This window comes from Neoarius graeffei, chromosome 11, assembly GCF_027579695.1.
Source record: "Neoarius graeffei isolate fNeoGra1 chromosome 11, fNeoGra1.pri, whole genome shotgun sequence".
Taxonomy (NCBI): domain Eukaryota; kingdom Metazoa; phylum Chordata; class Actinopteri; order Siluriformes; family Ariidae; genus Neoarius; species Neoarius graeffei.
The window spans coordinates 51,963,106-51,982,494 of record NC_083579.1 but is presented as its reverse complement, the minus strand read 5'-3'; the positions used below and the strand labels follow the sequence as shown (position 1 = coordinate 51,982,494).

Here is a 19,389-nt window from a genome sequence, read left to right as displayed (position 1 = left end):
CTGACTTGGTGCCAAAACATAAATCATCCTCCATTATTTGGAGGTATTTTGGATTCAAAAAGGACGATGTTAACCAGAGTGAGGTGTTGTGCAGGTCGTGCTTAGCAAAAATTGCGACGAAGCAAGGTAGCACAACAAACGTTTCACCACCTGAAACACCACCATCGCGTGCTGCACGAAGAGTGTATGACAATGAGAGAAACGCCGGGGACTTCTCAGTCATCCCAAAATAAGCCAAAGCAAAGTTTGATTGCTGATGCGTTCAGTAGCGTTACACCGTACGAGTCGACGTCCACCAGACATAAAGAAATTACAGACGCTATAACATACCACATTGCAAAAGACATGGTACCTGTGTACACGGTCTCGAAAGAGGGCTTTAAAAAAAAAAAAAAATGGTTCGGACGCTGGACAAGCGCTATAAAATACCATCCCGAACACATTTTAATCAAGCGGCCATTCCGAAACGCTATAATGAGTTATAATGCATATAAATGTATTTTCTGCATACAGTTGTGATCTTTTGAAGAATATAAGATGTTGCACTTCAATGCACTTTCAATGTTCCGCCAGCTGCTGCATTTGTTATTTATTGTTAAAGCAGAGCTGCAGTAAAAATGTTTGATTTGTAATTTATGTTAATGTTGATGACTGACAGAGAGATTTCTTAAAAATAAAACTGCACTTTCCACATCTTTTTGTATTATGATGTTTTTATTTTTCTGAAAAATGCTTGGTTTTCACCGAACCCGTAGTCATATTATATCGTATCGATATCGAGATATCTGGCATGAATATCGAGATATGAAATTTTGTCCATATCATTCAGCCCTGTTATCTTCTATTGTCACTTAATTGAAATTAACGTTATTTTGACAACTTGTTTTACATATGGACACCAGTGTTTTACTGGGAAACACACCACTCGTATTTTTAATACGAGCTACATCCAGGACATGGAGAACCAAAACTGAGACATAAATCTCTGTGTCACTCTTGAGCAAATCAATGAACTGTTTTGATAAATTTGGGTACTTTTCGTTTGGGACTGTGTCAATATAATAAGGGGGGGGCAAAAAACACACCGGCTTGATCGTGCTGAAAAACTAAAGTTCCTGTCCCCTGCCTTTAAAGGTGTCATTCCACAACAAACCGTTTAATACTTGCTCTTTTTGAAATACCATAGGTCACTCCGAGTTGCATATGCATGCTACACGTGAAAATGTTCTTCTACCCCTATTCCCTGTATTAGCCTATGAAAGAAAATAGATGGAAAAACGAGCGAATCAGAAAAAGCCCTACGAACTTGCGTCACTTCGAAAATTAGTAGTCATGGCCTCGCCCATAACCCACTGGAGGGAGCGTCACAGTGCTGTTAGCCAATCAGAAGCGATATGTTTACATTCCATGAATATTCATGAGTAAGAGCTGAAATCCTGTCGTTCTCTCCCCACCCACTCCTCCACAAACTAGAACAGCCTGAAACAGGAGCACCACAGCATTTTTTTTTTCAACAAAACCGGCTCACAGGGCATTCATTCATACTAGAGACCACCGCACAATTAATGAAAAAACGATGCAATGACACCTTTAATGATAATGAGTTGAACTTTTCCAAAAAAAAAAAAAGGAAGAACAACACTGGGCCATGCACTCCTCTTCCCACCGGAGGCAAACAGTAAGTAATCAAGTCAACAACATGTTAACACCATAAAACGAAGGCTTAACTTGCCTCGCTTAGGTGTCGATCACTAACAATTATCAAGAATGGCAATCACTGACTTAAAACAAATCCCTTAAAAGGAATATTTTACAAACTAAAGGCAATTTTATTCAAGTCTTTACTCCATAAGCACTGTTGTCATGGCTACTCATTGTCACAGCCACATGCTCTGAGTGCATTACAACTAATTACCATGCAGCTGTTCCGGATTAGAGCGCAATCACAGCACGTGCTTATCAGGACTCCCTAAAAACACAGACTTTGTGAAGTCTGCATGCTGTACCTAGTGTTTCACGTGGCCCAGCCTTTGTGCTGTTTGCTTTACTGGTTTTCACTCGCTTTTATATTTTGGACTTTGCCTTTGAGATTCTTCTTCTTCTTCTTCTTCTTTCGGCTGCTCCCATTAGTGGTTTGTGCCTTGCTCAACCATTGCTCATTTTGTCTTATGTTTTTGAACTGTTTGCCTGCCCGTTTTTAAATAAACACTTCCTGCAATTACATCCGTCATCCGCCTCCATTACATGACACTCATAAATGTAAGATACTCTCCATGGAAGACAAACTTCATATCCTGGACTATCTAAAGCGTGGTGAGAAAGCAACGAATTTGTTTCAAGAATATCGTGTCCTGAAATATTAAAATTTCAACTTTTAAAGAAAAAGAGCTCCGAGACGTCATCCATAACTGCAGTCAACATGACTGGCTGAAAAGAAAGACGCTGCAACTAGCAAACGACAGCGACTGCAACTTATTTCCTTTACATAAGAGTGACTTAGGCCATGTACACACGTAGCCGGGTATTTTTAAAACCGAACATTTTCCCCCCCTCCGTTTATAAAAATGTTTTATCCACACCACCTCGTCTTCGAAAAAAATCCCTTCCACACATAACCGAACATCTGCGTTTTCAATCACATTCATAAGCATTCCAAACCTGTAGATGGCATTATTTCCCCAAATCCTACCCCCTAATCACATCAGAATAGCCCTCTGTTGGCGTCACTTCTGCCTAAACATAAAACATGGCGCCAAGCTCGTTCATCTGGACAGACTCGGAGACAGAATTGCTTCTAAACACAATTTTGGAGTATAAACTTCAAAAGACACAAGAAAACGTTGATTGGGAATCTTGTCAGTAGTTGGGCTTCTAAAATTAAGCATGTAAATAGCACCTGCACAATAATTAACGCTTTCAAGGCACTACTCCGATCCATTACTCTTTGTCCATGCTTAATCTGGCTTCTGCAGTAAACAAAGGTCGCACGTTTGACGTCAGGGCAGATTTGTCGTCATTTTTTTGGCGCAGATTGTGACGTTCCAAAACGCAAAACTCCAGTTATCTCTGTCTACACGAAAAGGCATATACGGAGTTTTCAAAAATCTTCACTTTGCCCAGAGTTTTTTTAAATATTCGTTTTTGATGTGTTTTCATGTGGATGACAGGCCAAAACGTAGAAAAATATCTTCGATTTAGCAGATACCCGGCTACGTGTGAATGGGGTCTTAATTTACTTCGTAAATATCTAAGCGAATTTAGTGTAAATATAAATTAAACAAAGTTGGTCTTGTTTTACGTAAGAGTGAGCATTTGGTGCAACAAGTGGGTCCATTTCAGTATTACAAACTTTTCGGTATAACAAACTATTTGGACATCCCCCAAGGAGTTCGTTATAGTGAGGCGTGCATGCGTGCGTGCGTGTGTGTGTGTGTGTGAAATAAACAGAGGATATTACATGGTGGCACAAAGACGAAGTTTATGTTCAAGTGGTAAATGTATATTTCATGAGTGAATGGAGCAAACAAGTGAAATATTTTTGCACCACTGTGTAATATTTATTATTATAGCCACATCCACAAAAAAAAAAATAAATTACGCAAGTTAATCAAAAGAATGGGGCGGTACGGTGGTGTAGTGGTTAGCACTGTTGCCTCACAGCAAGAAGGTCCGGGTTCGAGCCCCGTGGCCGGCGAGGGCCTTTCTGTGTGGAGTTTGCATGTTCTCCCCGTGTCCGCGTGGGTTTCCTCCGGGTGCTCCGGTTTCCCCCACAGTCCAAAGACATGCAGGTTAGGTTAACTGGTGACTCTAATGCCGCTTTTCCACTACAAACGCGGCTGAGCCGTGCCGTGCCGAGTCGAGCTGAGTCGAGCTGAGCGGGGCTGTTGGAGTTGCATTTCGACTACAACCGCGCTGAACCGTGCTGGCTGGAAGTGGGTGGACACATTGGGTGGAGTTAGCGAAAGTGGGTGGACGTCACGTGATGTCGTTAAGCAGCGCAAACAGTGACATCAGTGACAGTGGCGGAACAAGTCAGAGCCGGGCCGGGGGCGGGGCAAATGACCGGGCCCTTTATTAAAGCTTATCATAACATCATTTTAGGCTACAAAATGTCCGCAACTGCGGTGTTTACCAATTTCAACACTACCGGGTGCAACTATGTTATTTAGTACATCAAGTCCTTCAAACGAACATGTAACTCAGAAACAAAAAACATTAGGATACTGTACATGGCTCATAATAAAACATCAACAGCCTATACTGCGCACATTATTTGAAGGGCATACGAATGAGCGCTCAGAGTGGTGACAGGAAGAGTCAGAAATAAAAGGAGGGCGGTGCAAACCTCACTGAATGCACTGTGTTTACCAATTTCAACACTACCGGGTGCAACTATGTTATTTTGTACATTAAGTCCTTCAAACGAACATGCAACTCAGAAACAAAAAAAAACATTAGGCGACATACTGTACATGGCTCATAATAAAACATCAATAGCCTACTGTGCGCATTATTTGAAGGGCATACGGCGAGCCTTGCGCTCCGCGAACTCGTCCACGATGCTCTGTATGTCACTGATTCAGTGATCTTTTCAGCGGTAGTCTCACGACCCGGAGAGTAAACAATAAACATGGAGGACATGGAGTCGTTAGTGTTGCTGGTCTCGGTGCTGTGGCTTGTTGTCACCGACAACGCGGACAGATACTGGCAAGAGCGTATAGATGAGGCGAGGCGCATAAGGCTTCAGAAATTCTCCTAATTCATAATTATTCTTCTTCCGGGTTTGCGGTGTTTACAGATCCCAGCGCGCTCGCGGGGCGTGTGTGGGCATGTGAGGACACTCCTCCTCACCAATCAGTGCACAGGGGAGTGTCTGCTCACGCCCCTAGCCCCACTCGGCACGGTTTGGCTCGCTTCAGCCCCACTCCAAAACGGTGCGAGTTTTAGGGGCTAAGCAGGGCTGAAACGAGCTGAGTCGTGCTGGTTTTTGGTAGTCGAAACGCGAGCCGTGTCGGGCTGAAGTGAGCTGAAGCGAGCTGAAGTGAGCTGAAAAAGGGTAGTGGAAAAGGGCCATAAATTGACCGTAGGTGTGAATGTGAGTGTGAATGGTTGTCTGTGTCTATGTGTCAGCCCTGTGATGACCTGGCGACTTGTCCAGGGTGTACCCCGCCTTTCACCCGTAGTCAGCTGGGATAGGCTCCAGCTTGCCTGCGACCCTGTAGAACAGGATAAAGCGGCTAGAGATAATGAGATGAGAATCAAAAGAATTTTAATTCTGAAATCACTCCACCATTTTGACAATGCACGCCAAGTCAGCAGGAAAACACTGGGAGTGAAGATATTGAAAAATATGTTACACAGCATCCCAGATGTAGTTTGTATGAAAATATATATACACACACACACACACACACACACACACACACACACACACACACACACACAGCTCTGGAAAAAAATTAAAGGGGAACTGAAGTCATTTTGCAACTTGCTTTATTTCTTAATTAACGTGTTATTCAATTACATTTTAGGTTTTATTAACCTTATATCGTGACTCATATTATATTACACTTTTCAGCCTTTTCGGTTTTTAGCCATGTTGAACATAGTTCGTTTGGTCCACAACAGGCGTCGCTAGTCCGCACGATCTTCACGAGACTTGTGCGAGACTTCAAACGTGAAGTGTCAGCGCCGCCATTTTGAAAACCGTTTACACAGCAGCCAGATCGCCAGATCATTCCAATTTAGATTAATTTCGAGATTTGCCAGCTTCATCACTGATGATTATTTTATACAACTTCGAACCAACGTGGAGTAGAGAAGAGTTGGAAAGACGACAGGAGAAGGACTAGTCCGTCGCACTGATATTTACGTCATTACTGTTGAACAATTAAAACGTGCCGGATCAGGCGGCTGGTGGGTTTTCAAAAGTAATAAATACATGCATGTATTTTTGTGATAAATACATATTATACTGAGCGCATTTCCCACATAATCCTCACCAAGGTTTCAGACAGCACTACAAAATGGTGTCCCCACTATATAGTGCCCTATATAGTGAGTAGGGAGCGATTTCGGACACAGGGAAAACTTCCGGCTTGATTACATCAGCATTTGAAGGAGGACACGCGTCTTTTGACAACGTTGGCCACTTTGATTTTTTCTGTATGTTTTACTTCCATCCTACAATGTCTCACACAGGTCTCAGCGAATCCCGTTTATGGCCATTGCTTTGACATATGGACTGATATATTACATAGCATATTTCAAAACACTCACAACTTGCTATAGCAGTGACAAAATAGTGGTCAGAAATGCATTTCTACATTTGAGATAAATAGAATTTTGATGATAAAAAAAACATTTTGCCTTCAGTTTCCCTTTAAGAGACCACTGCAAAATGATCAGTTTCTCTGGTTTTATTATTTATTTGTACGTGTTTGAGGAACATGAACATTTTTGTTTTATTCCATCAACTACAAACAACATTTCCCCCAAATTTCACATAAAAATATTTTCACTTCAAGAATTTAATTGCAGAAAACGACAACTGGTCAAAATAAAGTGTTCTCAGACCTTGAATAACGCATAGAAAGAAAGATCATATTCAATTTTAAACACCACAATACTAATGTCTGAACTTAGGATGAGTCCAGAAATCAATATTTGTTGGAATAACCCTGACATTTAAATCGCAGCTTTCATGTGTCTTGGCATGCTCTCCAACAGTCATTCACGTTGCTCTTGGGTGACTTTATGCCACTCCTGGTGCAAAAATTCAAATCATCTCAGCTTTGTTTGGTGGCTTGTGTCCATCCATCTTCCTCTTGATCACATTCCAGAGCTTTTCAGTGGGGTTCAGGTCTGGAGATTGGGCTGGCCATGACAGGGTCTTGATTTTGTGGTCCTCCAGCCACACCTTGATTGACCTGACTGCGTGGCATGGAGCATTGTCCTGCTGGAAAACCCAATCCTCAGAGTTAGGGAACATCATGGTTTTTTCTAGAAAAATTTAGTATGAGGGCGCTCACCATGGCGAGGGAGCGGGGGGGGTGCCGGTTGTCCCCCCCGCCGTGCAAAGCCTTTGAAAAATGCTCCAATGGGACATTCTGAGGCTATCTGAGAGGGAAATTGTAACAAATTGTCTGTCAACATTGAAAAAGAAAGAAGTAAGGCCAAAAAAAGTGTGTTTCCGGTAACATCTCATCTCATTATCTCTAGCCGCTTTATCCTTCAACAGGGTCGCAGGCAAGCTGGAGCCTATCCCAGCTGACTACGGGCGAAAGGCGGGGTACACCCTGGACAAGTCGCCAGGTCATCACAGGGCTGACACATAGACACAGACAACCATTCACACTCACATTCACACCTACGGTCAATTTAGAGTCACCAGTTAACCTAACCTGCATGTCTTTGGACTGTGGGGGAAACCGGAGCACCCGGAGGAAACCCACGCGGACACGGGGAGAACATGCAAACTCCACACAGAAGGGCCCTCGCCGGCCATGGGGCTCGAACCCAGGACCTTCTTGCTGTGAGGCGACAGCGCTAACCACTACACCACCGTGCCGCCCTTCCGGTAACATGAAATACTAAAAGAAGGTCGGTAGGTAGGAAAGTTTTTTTTTTTGTTGTTCGAAAAAATTAACACAAGTAAACATCTTACAAAATAGTATTTTGGCACAGAATCCTTTATACCACACATAATAAAATAAGTGTTTTAAATCTTTAAACGAATAAAAAAAAAATATCGCGAGAGTTCGAGTTATGATCTACGGAAGCGATATTTCATGATATTTTCATGTAATAACGTGAAAACACCTTATCAAGAAATAACGTGAAAATAACGTCCTAGGCTCGGCTACTTCCATTAAAAGCAGACGGCCTAGCCTAGCCTACTGTAGAACTTGGGTCGAGCAAAAACATGACTGAATCCTGAATGACTCCTATTTGTATAAATAGGGGACTACATAGGCGGCAAAATGTAGTGTTTTTCCCTGCCATGGAAGTGCACTTATATACTGAAAAGGAAGCAATTTGCATTACAGCCTTGAATGAGGATTCAAAATGGCGGCTCGGCTCAGTTTATGCAGGAGGGCTGATAGAAGTGGTGAAACATTTTACTTTTTATCGTTTCTTTCACAACTTGAATGCGTTGAAACAAAAAATTATGACAAACTAACACCGCTTACACTAAAATATCGAGGGAAATTTGTAATAAAAACTTTACGGTCGGCAATTTCGACGCGGAAATTCTCGATCGGTCGGGTTACCGGAAACACACTTTTTTTTATTTGGCCTAATCTTCTTCTGCCACGGACAGTCTTTGGCTTTCTTCCGTTTCGTGCCGCGGGATGACATCTTTAAATGCCCAAGTGTCAACAAAAACAACTCGCGAACTACTTCTGTCAAAAGCTCCCGCGCCGGTGGGTGAAAGGTCATTCAGTCTCGAGAAATCTCGCGCTACAAGTCAGCTGACCTTGTATGTAACCCATGTCAAATCTCGCGAGAGCAGCCGCGACAAGTAAACAACTAAACAACATGGCGCCTCAGTCTGGAAAACGCCAATTCGGATTGTTTTTGCACCGTCTGGCGGTGTATCTACTATGATTGGAATATTTTTGGAGCAATTATAACGTATTTGATGATCAGACACATTGTCACGTGGTGTTGCTGGGATGTTTTCACGGAGTCGGTAAGGGGGCGCACGCCGAGGGCGCAGCGCCCCTGTTCCCCCGTTTAGACGAAAGCCTGAACATCATCAGAGCAGAAGAAAGCAAGTTTTCTTCCAGGATAACCTTGTACAAGGCTTGATTTATGCGTCCTTCACAAACAAAAATCTGCCCTATTCCAGCCTTGCTAAAGCACCCCAGATCATCACCGATCTTCCACCAAATTTCACAATGGGTGCAAGACACCGTGGCTTGTAGGCCTCTCCAGGTCGCTGTCTAACCATTAGACGACCAGATAATGGGAAAAGCTGAAAACTGAACTCATAAGAGAAGATGACCTTATTCCAGTCCTCTACGGTCCAATCCTTATGGTCTTTAGCGAACCTCAGCCTGGCTCTTCTTTGCTTCTCATTGATGTAGGGCTTTTTTCTAGCTTTGTATGACTTCAACCCTGCCCAGAGGAACCTGTTTGGAACAGTCCTTGCCATGTACTTAACCCCAGCGGCCATTCGCCATTCTTTTTGTAGGTCACTTGATGTCATCCTACGGCTGTTGAGTGACATTCGAAGGAGTTGATCATTATCCCGGTCACTGGAGAGTCGTTTTCACCCTCTGAAAGTCTGTAACTTTGTTGTCTGCAATGTCTGCTGCTTGACCTCATTTTTACAAACTGCAGTCTTTGAAATTTTGAGGATGGAAGCATCTTGACGTTCAATGTATCCCTTTGCCAATAAAGCCCAAATTGAACCCTTCTTTTTCTTCACTCAAAACTTTTCTTTTTAACTCTTTGGGCATGATGAATAGATATTTTTGCATTCCAATTAAATTTAAGGTACTACGAGCATTGTTAGTGCCAACCAAACTGGTTCTACTGCAAGAGGAGTGTGATGACCACAGCAGTGGTTTTTATACTTTCGTTTGTGAAATAAGATTTAGTTCAGATGATCATCCAATCAATACCTCATTAAGTAAAATGAGGTGTGCTTGTACTGGAATTCCAGCACAGATACTGGAATGAAACAGCTGCCATACATAGAGATGCTGATTTCAGAAAGAACTGAAGTGGTTTCTAAATTTTTTCCAGACATATCAAACAGTTATTCCACGAAATCAAGTCATACATGAGCTGATGGCCAATGAGGCACATAGCGCAGAGTTGTCTATAAGCCATGCGCGACAAGAGTGACTACGTTTACATGCACGTCCAAATCGAGCTGCTGTTGGTAATCGAGCAAAGGGTCCCAGCAGGGGTGCCAGAGAAATCCAATCCTACATGCACAAGTGAAATCGGGCTATTGTGCAAGGTGCATTGTGCACCCGAGCCACACGTGGCGCTACACGCCCCATCGTGTTGGTACACTTCCGGTTGTCGTCATGAAGAAGAGCTATAGTGTTGCCAGATACTGCTGACGTTTTCCAGCCCAAAATATGTTCAAATCCGCTAAAATGCACTTAAAACCCCCAATCTGGCAACATTAGCAGTTCCGTGTTCAAGCTGTTAGGCTTGCTCTAACAGACTATGGCTACAAACTGTCCGGCGCAGACCACTGTTTTGTAAGACAACTTATTTTGCACAATAATATTTTTCTAAAGTCCATTTTTTGCTTACAAAAAAATATATTTTTTTTTTGCTTACAATTTAACTTATGTCTTAATAAACACACAAAAAGTTCAATTGTTTTGTTTTTATTGACATTCTTCAGATGTTGGACATACATACATACATACATACATACACACACACACACACACATATATATATATATATATATACACACACAAATACAATGACTTGTTTATGTACACAATTCACAGCTATGCAACAGCTGTACAGATGTATTTGGTGATACAGTAAGTGAGCTAAATTTTAACAGTGCAAACAATGCCACAAAAAGAAAAGATTCATGCCGTTGTCATGATTCGTTGTCATGCCGACCGAGGCTGTTGTGTTTCCCGCTTGTGGTCTCGTCACTCGTCACTTCCGGAAGTAGCTCGACAACTAGCTCGATAGGGTATACATGCACAAAGTAGCTCGGCAGAAATCGCATAAACTAGGTCGTGTAGCTCGATTCCGAGAAATCAAATTCGGTTCAATTTCAGCCGAATTAAGGTGTATACATGGCATTTTGAACTTCGATTTCAGTCGAGCAACGGCAGAAATTCGATTCTCTCTATGTGCATGTAAACGTAGTGATTGAGTGGAATAAGTGTTTTATTCTATCCACATTCACTGGATTTTGAGAAACGGAGCATTTTTCATTTTATTTTTTACAAATTTGATAAATAAAAACCTTGTACAAAACGTCCGACAAAATCATTTCCATTTAGAATGTAAACGGACTGGCGAAATGACAGTAGCAATTTGTGAAAAATGCTATTATAATAATTCTCAAAAAAAAAAAAAAACTCTCTGACCATCAAATATTTCATTCCATGTTTTCTTGCGCTTTTTTGGGGGGGGGGGGGGGGGGGGTTTCAAGTAGAGTTTTTATTTCGTCCTCGGTTGTTTCAGCAACATGCTCCACCATTTTGTTTGTTTTTCTCTACTGATGATATATGAGCTGATTGGCTACTCTACTACTAGGCTATCAGAGCATGTGATTGCTCATATCCAGTGAATGTGGATATAACAATTTATGCCTTGTATATAAAACAATGCCTTGTGCTTTTCCTTATTCAAGAAACAAAAAAAAAAGAGAATTTTATGAGTTTATCAGTTTGAATACACTGACACTGCTAGATTCTGCTGCTGAATATCATATGCTCATTCGGCAGAACATGGGAGAACATCAGACCCGAGGGGGAAAGCAGTCATCAATATGTATCAGGTGTTGCAGAAGCTAGAGGAACAGTGGCCCGTTGAGGTTCTTTAATGGTCAAAGAGCCTTAGGCCATTTTCATCCTCAGCAATACAGAACATAGCAAATGCTGAGAGAAGAGTGTAAAGACATCCCAATCCACACCACAATCCTTCCCAAGCCCTCACCAGAACAACACACTGATAAAAGAGTAATGTGCCACATCTACAATGAAAGAGCCTTTTGCTGATAGGCAGAGCTTGATGTAGACAAGATGACAGGAAAGCATTTATTTTATTTTACCATCTTCTATGCAATATTAATATAAAAGCTCCGAGCAATGGCTAGTACCCAATCCAGTTTGAAACCAACATCAATTTAGTACCCAAGTCAATTGTCTACAATCTTCATTTGTCAAATTACACAAAACATTACAGGCATGATAGAGACATGCTTCATATCCTAAATTCACACTCAAAATCCACGTCCCACTGGTCCAGATTTCATCTCGCACAATGAATGCGGTTGTAAGCAATGCTCTCAGGCCTAATATTGTCCCAACATTTCTCCTGAAATACTGGATGGAAATCATAGTTGGGATATTTTCTAATCTGTCCACTGATATATTTATTTTACGCTATGAAAGGGAGGTGTTGACAGCACCACCGTGCCCGTTTTGCATAACCTGGCAACAGAAACTTCTGGAGAGTCGGCTTTCTGTTTTAGCCAGCATTAACTTTTTCAGCAGTTTGTGCTACAGTAGCTCTTCTGTGGGATTGGACCATATGGGCTAGCCTTCATGCCCCAGGTGAATCAATGACCCTGTCGCAAGTTCACAGACTGTCCTTCCTTGGATGACTTTTGGTAGGTATTAACCACTGCATGCCAGGAACACAACACAATATGGGCCATTTTGGAGATGCTCGGACCCAGTCATCTAGCCATCACAATTTGGCCCTGGTCAGATCACTCAGATCCTTACACTTGCCCAGTTTTCCTGCTTCCAACACATCAACTTCAAAACCCTGACTGCTTTCTTGCTTTCTAATATCCCACCCCTTGACAGGCACCACTGTAATGAGATAATCAAATGTTATTCACTTGACCTGTTAGTAATCATAATGTTAACACAGGGTGCCTTGGGCTGAGGTGCCCTTGAGCGAGGCACCTAACCCCCAACTGCTCCCCGGGCGCTGTCGCATGGCTGCCCACTGCTCTGGGTATGCGTGTGTGCACTGCTTCCAATGGGTTAAATGCACAGTGGAATTTCAGTGTGCTTAAGTTTATGCGTGATAAAGTTGTTCTTCTTCTTCTTCGTTATGGCTGATCCATGTATATTAAGGCGATTTACAGTACTGTGCAAAAGTCTTAGGCTCATGTAAAGAAATGTTGTCGACCAAAAATGGCTTAAAATTAATGAAATTAAATGTTAACTTTTTTTTTTTTAATAAAACACTATAAAGCAGCAGTACGCCATAATAAATGAAAAAAGTCAATATTTGGTGCAAGACAAGCCTTTGCTTTATAAATAAATAAATAAATAAAAAGTCATCTCAGGTACAACGAATGCAGTTTTATAAGGAAATGAGCTGTAGGTTTTACTGATCATCTTACAGAACCAGCTACAGTTCTTCCGGACACTTTGTCACACTCACTTCTTAATTTTGCACCAAAACCCAGTCGCCTTCATTATGTTTTCTTTTTTAATCTGAAAACTGCTCTCTTATGGAATATGCTGCTCAGATACGAACTTTTTTTTTTTCCCTGTAACATTTAATTTTGTGCTGGAAAATGAACATTTGGAACTCTAAAATATGTTTTTGTACTGACTCGATGTCAAAGTCATAAAACAGAAATCTATAACAAAGTTTGTAAGAAAAAAAATAGGGTGCCTCTGACTTTTGTACAACATTGTATATTGCAGAGTACTGTGTATATAAAGTACAAATACGCAGGTGATTATTAAAAAAATAAAAAACATACGGCACACGCTGATTGGTCGCAAAATACGGACTACTTCTCGATAATCACCTCGAGCGACTCCGCAAAATGGCGGCCAATTGCTTTGTCACCGTAAGTGAGGAAGAATTACAAATTATGAAAGAAAATGCTGTTCCTAAAAGCACCAAAGATGCCACGAAGTTTGGTCTAAAACTATTCAAAGATAAGGTGGAATTGTGATTTATTTTATCTCTTTCAAAACAAAGTATTTTATGCGAGTCTGCATCGATAAGTAACAAGTCTGCACGCATTACACTTGCATGCCGCTTTTGAAGTTTGAAATAAAAAAAATTTTTTTTTACCTTTTTGAAATAATCATCTGTGTATTTATACTAAAACAATTATCCACCTCGGGCTCAGTGAATATCGGTGAATAATAACTTCGGCTTTATCGCTGTTATAATTCACCAATATTCACGTTGACTTCAGCAAATAATTGTTAATTAAGGCATAAGGCTTTTTATGAATGATGTGACAGTTATCATTCAGCACTGCAAATGAAACTTATTAAATAAAGCCAAGGAAAAAAATAGCTGTGATTGTATAAACTCAATCCGCAGGTTAGAACACCTTTACATTTTAATATATGCCATGCGCAGTGCTTCATACTTCAGCTCCATCACACCTGATTTAACACCACATCCATGATCCGTATCCCATTCACCATCATGAATGTGACAGTGAGCATAAGTATTAGGTTGATATCACTCTGACATATGTCCTGAAGTAATATTTGTGATATTTTCTGCCCACTGATGTATTATCCCAAACTGTTGACAGTCATGGCACAAAGGACATTCAGTGTCTCAAAGTACACCCCACTGTGCCAGGTTTTGATAACACAGCAACAGAAACTTGCAGAGAGTCAGCTTCGTTATTTATACCCTTTTTCCACCAACAGGGAACAAGTTCCATTCTGGTTCACAAACCAAATTTCGAACTGTTCAGAGCATTTCGACCAAAAATAAATTGGTTTGGAAGATGAAAATTTGGTTCCTGGCTGGCATGTCATTAGTTTGGACAGGAAGCAGAGCATGATGGAAAAGGATACAGTCATTATCCATAACCGCTTATCCTGTGCAGGGTCGCAGGTAAACTGGAGCCTATAACAGCCAACTATGGGCGAGAGGCGGGGTACACCCTGGACAAGTCGCCAGATCATCACAGGGCTGAGACACAGAGACAAACAACCATTCACACTCACATTCACACCTACGGTCAATTTAGAGCCACCAATTAACCTAACCTGCATGTCTTTGGACTGTGGGGGAAACCGGAGCACCCGGAGGAAACCCACGCGGACACGGGGAGAACATGCAAACTCCGCACAGAAAGGCCCTCGTCGGCCTTTGGGCTCAATCCCAGAACCTTCTTGCTGTGAGGCGACAGTGCTAACCACTATATCACTGTGCTGCCCCGAAAAGGATACATCTTCAGAAAAAAATGGAAGGAAAATAAATCTGCAAGAACAGAACAAAAGTTCGCAATTAATCAATGTGCACCGCCATCTTGCTACTACGGTTTTCTTCCATTGTGCATCGTGCGTCACCCTCCATTCATGACTCATCCTTGATCACAACAGTTCCACTCAAAACTGGTGTAAACGCAGGTTGCTTCATTAGCAGGCACCAAGGTTCAAAGAACCCTAAACAGAACCATCTCAAGAATCTGTTCCCTGTTGGTCGAAAAGTGGTAGAAGTGGACGTCAATATCAGGTCTGTATGACATGATACTTAAAAGATCTGATTTGATACGAGGATCGTATCAAAACTGGAAAAGCTGGATTTGGAAAACAAAGCTGATCCAATACCGTATCAGGAAAATATTCGTTCCAATACATATACTCACAATCGGGGCAATATTGGCTTGACACAAACTATATATTAACATATTTAATATTTTTTCAACGCATGAAGCCTTTTATGAATGGCAAAGTACTTCACTTAGTCTGGTGTCACTTCAGTTGTCACTCAGGGTTGTAAAAGATGGTTATTAAAGAATACCAAGGCACAATAAATAAATAAATAAATAAATAAAACAAAGCTTGCAAATTAAAATCCATCTATAAAAATACATTTCCATCTTAAAATGTGAAGGAGTCCAGTGCTGCATACTTGAGAGATTTGACAAATCTATTAGCTCATTACAAAACTCTTCATCAGCAGCAGCAGCAGACAGCAGGGAACAAAGGGCCAAGGTTGAGGTCCCCGAGTGTTACCATGCGAAAGCTACTCTCTTATACACCCTTTCCACCAACGTTAACTAGATGCTAACTCTGGGCTGGTGCCGGTTCAGTGTCTTTCAACTTGTAAACCTTCTAAGAACCAGTTTCCTTTTCCACGGGCTAGAGAGCCATGTCATTACATCACTGTATGTCTGTATATGTGTCCACTTTTGCAGCAATGCTTGCACCAAGCACAACAACGACAAGCCTACACTGGCATCCAACGCTATTTGACGCTACGTTCACACTGCAAGGCTTAATGCTCAATTCCGATTTTTTTGTGAAATCCAATTTTTTTGTGAGGTCGTTCACATTAACAAATATATGCGACTTGTATGTGATCCTCAGTATGAACGAAAAGCGACCTAAAAGTGTTCCGCATGCGCATTGCAGGATACGACGACGTCACACGCAGTGAGCATGGCCAGTGTTTACGGAAGTAAAACCGCCCGGTTGCGGTATGACTCATCCAATCTAGCTTGAATAGCTGCATCCCCCCAAATGGAAATCAGCTCCCTAACCTCTGCGTCCTTCCATTGAGAAGATTCAGAACCTTCACAGCCCAAAGCGTCCCTCGCACTGATGTCATGCGCAGGGGCGCAGATACGTTTTTTGAACTGGGGGGGGACAAAGCTGCCAGCAAACCAACCCCAACCCCGATATGCCTGTCAAACTTGTTGTTAGTAACCATAGCAACCAAACTCGAGCTCGCAACCTGTGCAGTCTGCGCAGCTCAACCAACCGAATATCAGTCTTTGTTTTTGTTTTATTTGAGTTGTTGCAACTATATGTATACACTGCTGTGCACCTCAATAAACCGAATGGTAATTAGTCTTTTGATTTTTCCGTGAGGTTTGCCTTATGCAAAGAAAGACAGCATAGACGTTTTTTCCTCCCTATAAGTGGGGGGGACCGAACGAGGTGAATTTAAATATGACTCGTCCCACCCTCTATCTGCGCCCGTGATTATGCGCCATGTTGTTGTAACTTTTTTGAGAGACCCGCCGCCTACTTCAGCGCAGAATAGTGACGTTTGTGGCTTGTTGATGACGTGTAAGTCGGATGAATGCGACCTGGCGGTTCAGACTGAAGTCGCATATGAAAAGAGCGGATAGGAATCGGAATTAGCACCACATATCCAAACGGCCTGGGTCGGATTTGAAAAAATCGGATCTGTGTCGTTCATATTGTCAATAAAAGATCGGATACAGGTCACATATGGGCGAAAAGATCGGATTTGAGTCACTTCAGCCTGCAGTGTGAACGTAGCCTAGTTGGTCACAGTAATCTTGCCCCATCTACTGATTCAAGTGGTTCTTAGTTCTAGACCAGCGAAGTCTTGGTGCCGTTCTCGAACCAGTTTTCCTGTCTGAGAGTCGGTTCTTTGGCTGCCAAAACGCAAAGAACTGGGTCAGGCTTCAACACCGGCTCTGAACCAGCCCTCAAACTGCCTTGGTGGAAAAGCAATGGGCATGACATTTATATTTGACAAACACTTTGAGCCAAGTTGAGCTGAGCAGACAAAGGTTGCTCAAGAGTGGCAGCTTGGTGATGCTGGGATTCAAACTCACGACCTTTCTATTCGTAGTCCAGAGCGGTCATCTCCGAGTCACTACTTCCACTGCTCTAATGAAAAACAAAATAAATGACAATGAAGACATAAACTAGGGAGGTGTCATGGTTCAGTTGGATAAGGCGCCATACCATAAATCCTGGGACCCGGGTTCGATTCCGACCCGAGGTCATTTCCCGATCTTTCTCCTGCTCATTTCCTGTCTCTACACTGTCCTATCCAATAAAAGGTGAAAAAAGAAAAGCCCAAAAAATATCTTTAAAAAAACAAACAAACTAGGATGAGGACATACAATAACCTGCTTCCTCCTAGTCAGGGAGGACAATGATTTGGAGAAGCGCAGGAACCAAAGTAAAGTAGTCAGATCATCCATGTTGGAGTCAACATTTACCATTTTAATAAAGGAGTCTCTGTGGATCAGAAATAGCCTCTGATCAGGTTCGAGCTCGAGCTGCCAGATGTGCCATAATAAAAACACCTGGAGGCTAACTTAGCTCAGACAAAACGTGGTTTCTGACATTTCTATTTCTTAGTGAAGTGATCCGAGGGATAGATGATCATGACTAACCTCTTCACTCTTATAGTGTGTGTGTGTGTGTGTGTGTGTACTATGAGACTCTCCCAGCACTTCGGCTGATTGAAAAGTATCACTTCACAAGTCATCTTAATGAATTGTTTCTTTTTAACTCAGTCTTCAGCTAGCCAAAAGGCAAAGGCAGGGTTTCCGCCACCAGTGAACAGAGCAGTGTAGAAAACACTCCATGCTGCTCAAAAACTTAACGTTAACTTTAAAAACCAACAGCAGAGTCTCTTTACCAAGGCCAAACTTGTTAATAAGTCTAAATTGATAAAGCTAAAACAGTAGAGTCGATGAAAGTTTAAAAAAAAAAAAAGGTAGAAAATTCAAGGGGTCCCGAAACTAGACTCCTTCCTCTTCGTCCTCACAGAGTCACAGCCATCCTCATCCTCACCACCATCCTCATCCTCCAGTCACACGCACAGCACTTAAGCTTTTTTTTTTTTTTTTTTACAAAATAAAGAGGAAGGACAGAGCAAAGCTGCTCGCTTCGGCCCTAAAAAGCAGATATCTATCCATGTAAACGACTAAAAAGATAGAAAACATGCTCTCTACCTCCAACCCGGTACATATTGGCTGCCATGACTGCCCCCGGCTCCTGGTGTCTCCAGGTAAGAGCTGTGTGCTGCCGCCGTCGCTGCCACTGCCGCCGCCGCTCAGCGCGCTGGAAAATGGTGGCTGGATCAATACGAAGTGGAACAGTCAGCGATCTTAAAGAGACAGTACACTTATTTTATTTTATTTTTCTCTTCTCCAGCGAACGGGTTAATTAAGGTCGTCTGAGGAACGGCGTGTACAACTGGAACGCGCCTGAGAAACCGGAAGTCAAGTCAAGTTTATTTGTATAGCGCTTTTAACAATAAACATTGTCGCAAAGCAGCTTTATGCCTCGGTCACAACCGGCCGTACGTGCTCCTATGGCCGGTCTACGTGCAAAAAAAGCAAGAAACACACGGAGGGCACGCGTGTGACGTGCTGATTTTCGAGCCGTAGACTGGCCGCAGAGGTTCTTTGTCATGTCATGCCTCGGTCACAACCGGCCGTACGTGCTTCTACGGTCGGTCTACGTGCAAGAAACGCACGGAGGGCGCACGTGAAACGCACGGAGGGCGCGCGTGTGACGTGCTGATTTTCGACCCGTAGACTGGCCGCAGAGGTTCTTTGTCATGTCATGCCTCGGTCACAACCGGCCGTACGTGCTCCTACGGTCGGTCTACGTGCAAAAAATGCAAGAAACGCACTGAGGACACGCGTGAAACACATGGAGGGCGCGCGTGTGACGTGCTGATTCTCGAGCCGTAGACCGGCCGCAGAGGTTCTTTGTCATGTCATGCCTCGGTCACAACCGGCCGTACGTGCTCCTACGGTCGGTCTATGTGCAAAAAACGCAAGAAACGCATGGAGGGCGCGCGTGTGATGTGCTGATTTTCAAGCTGTAGACTGGCCGCAGAGGTTCTTTGTCATGTCATGCCTCAGTCACAACCAGCGGTACGTGCTCCTACGGTCGGTCTACGTGCAAGAAACGCACGGAGGGCGCGTGTGTG

At 42.6% G+C, this 19,389-nt stretch overlaps 1 protein-coding gene across 2 annotated transcripts in view; it reads right to left on the bottom strand.

Annotated features, from left to right (window-relative positions):
* Nucleotides 1-18,534, bottom strand: part of mta1 (metastasis associated 1) — an 81,082-nt gene extending 62,548 nt beyond the window's left edge. For both annotated transcript variants that reach the window (XM_060934159.1, XM_060934160.1), the window contains exon 1: nucleotides 18,401-18,534. In XM_060934159.1, coding sequence (XP_060790142.1) covers nucleotides 18,401-18,428 — 28 coding nt within the window. In that variant the 5' untranslated portion in view covers nucleotides 18,429-18,534. The remainder of the gene's footprint in view (nucleotides 1-18,400) is intronic.
* Between the last annotated feature and the right edge of the window lie 855 nt (nucleotides 18,535-19,389).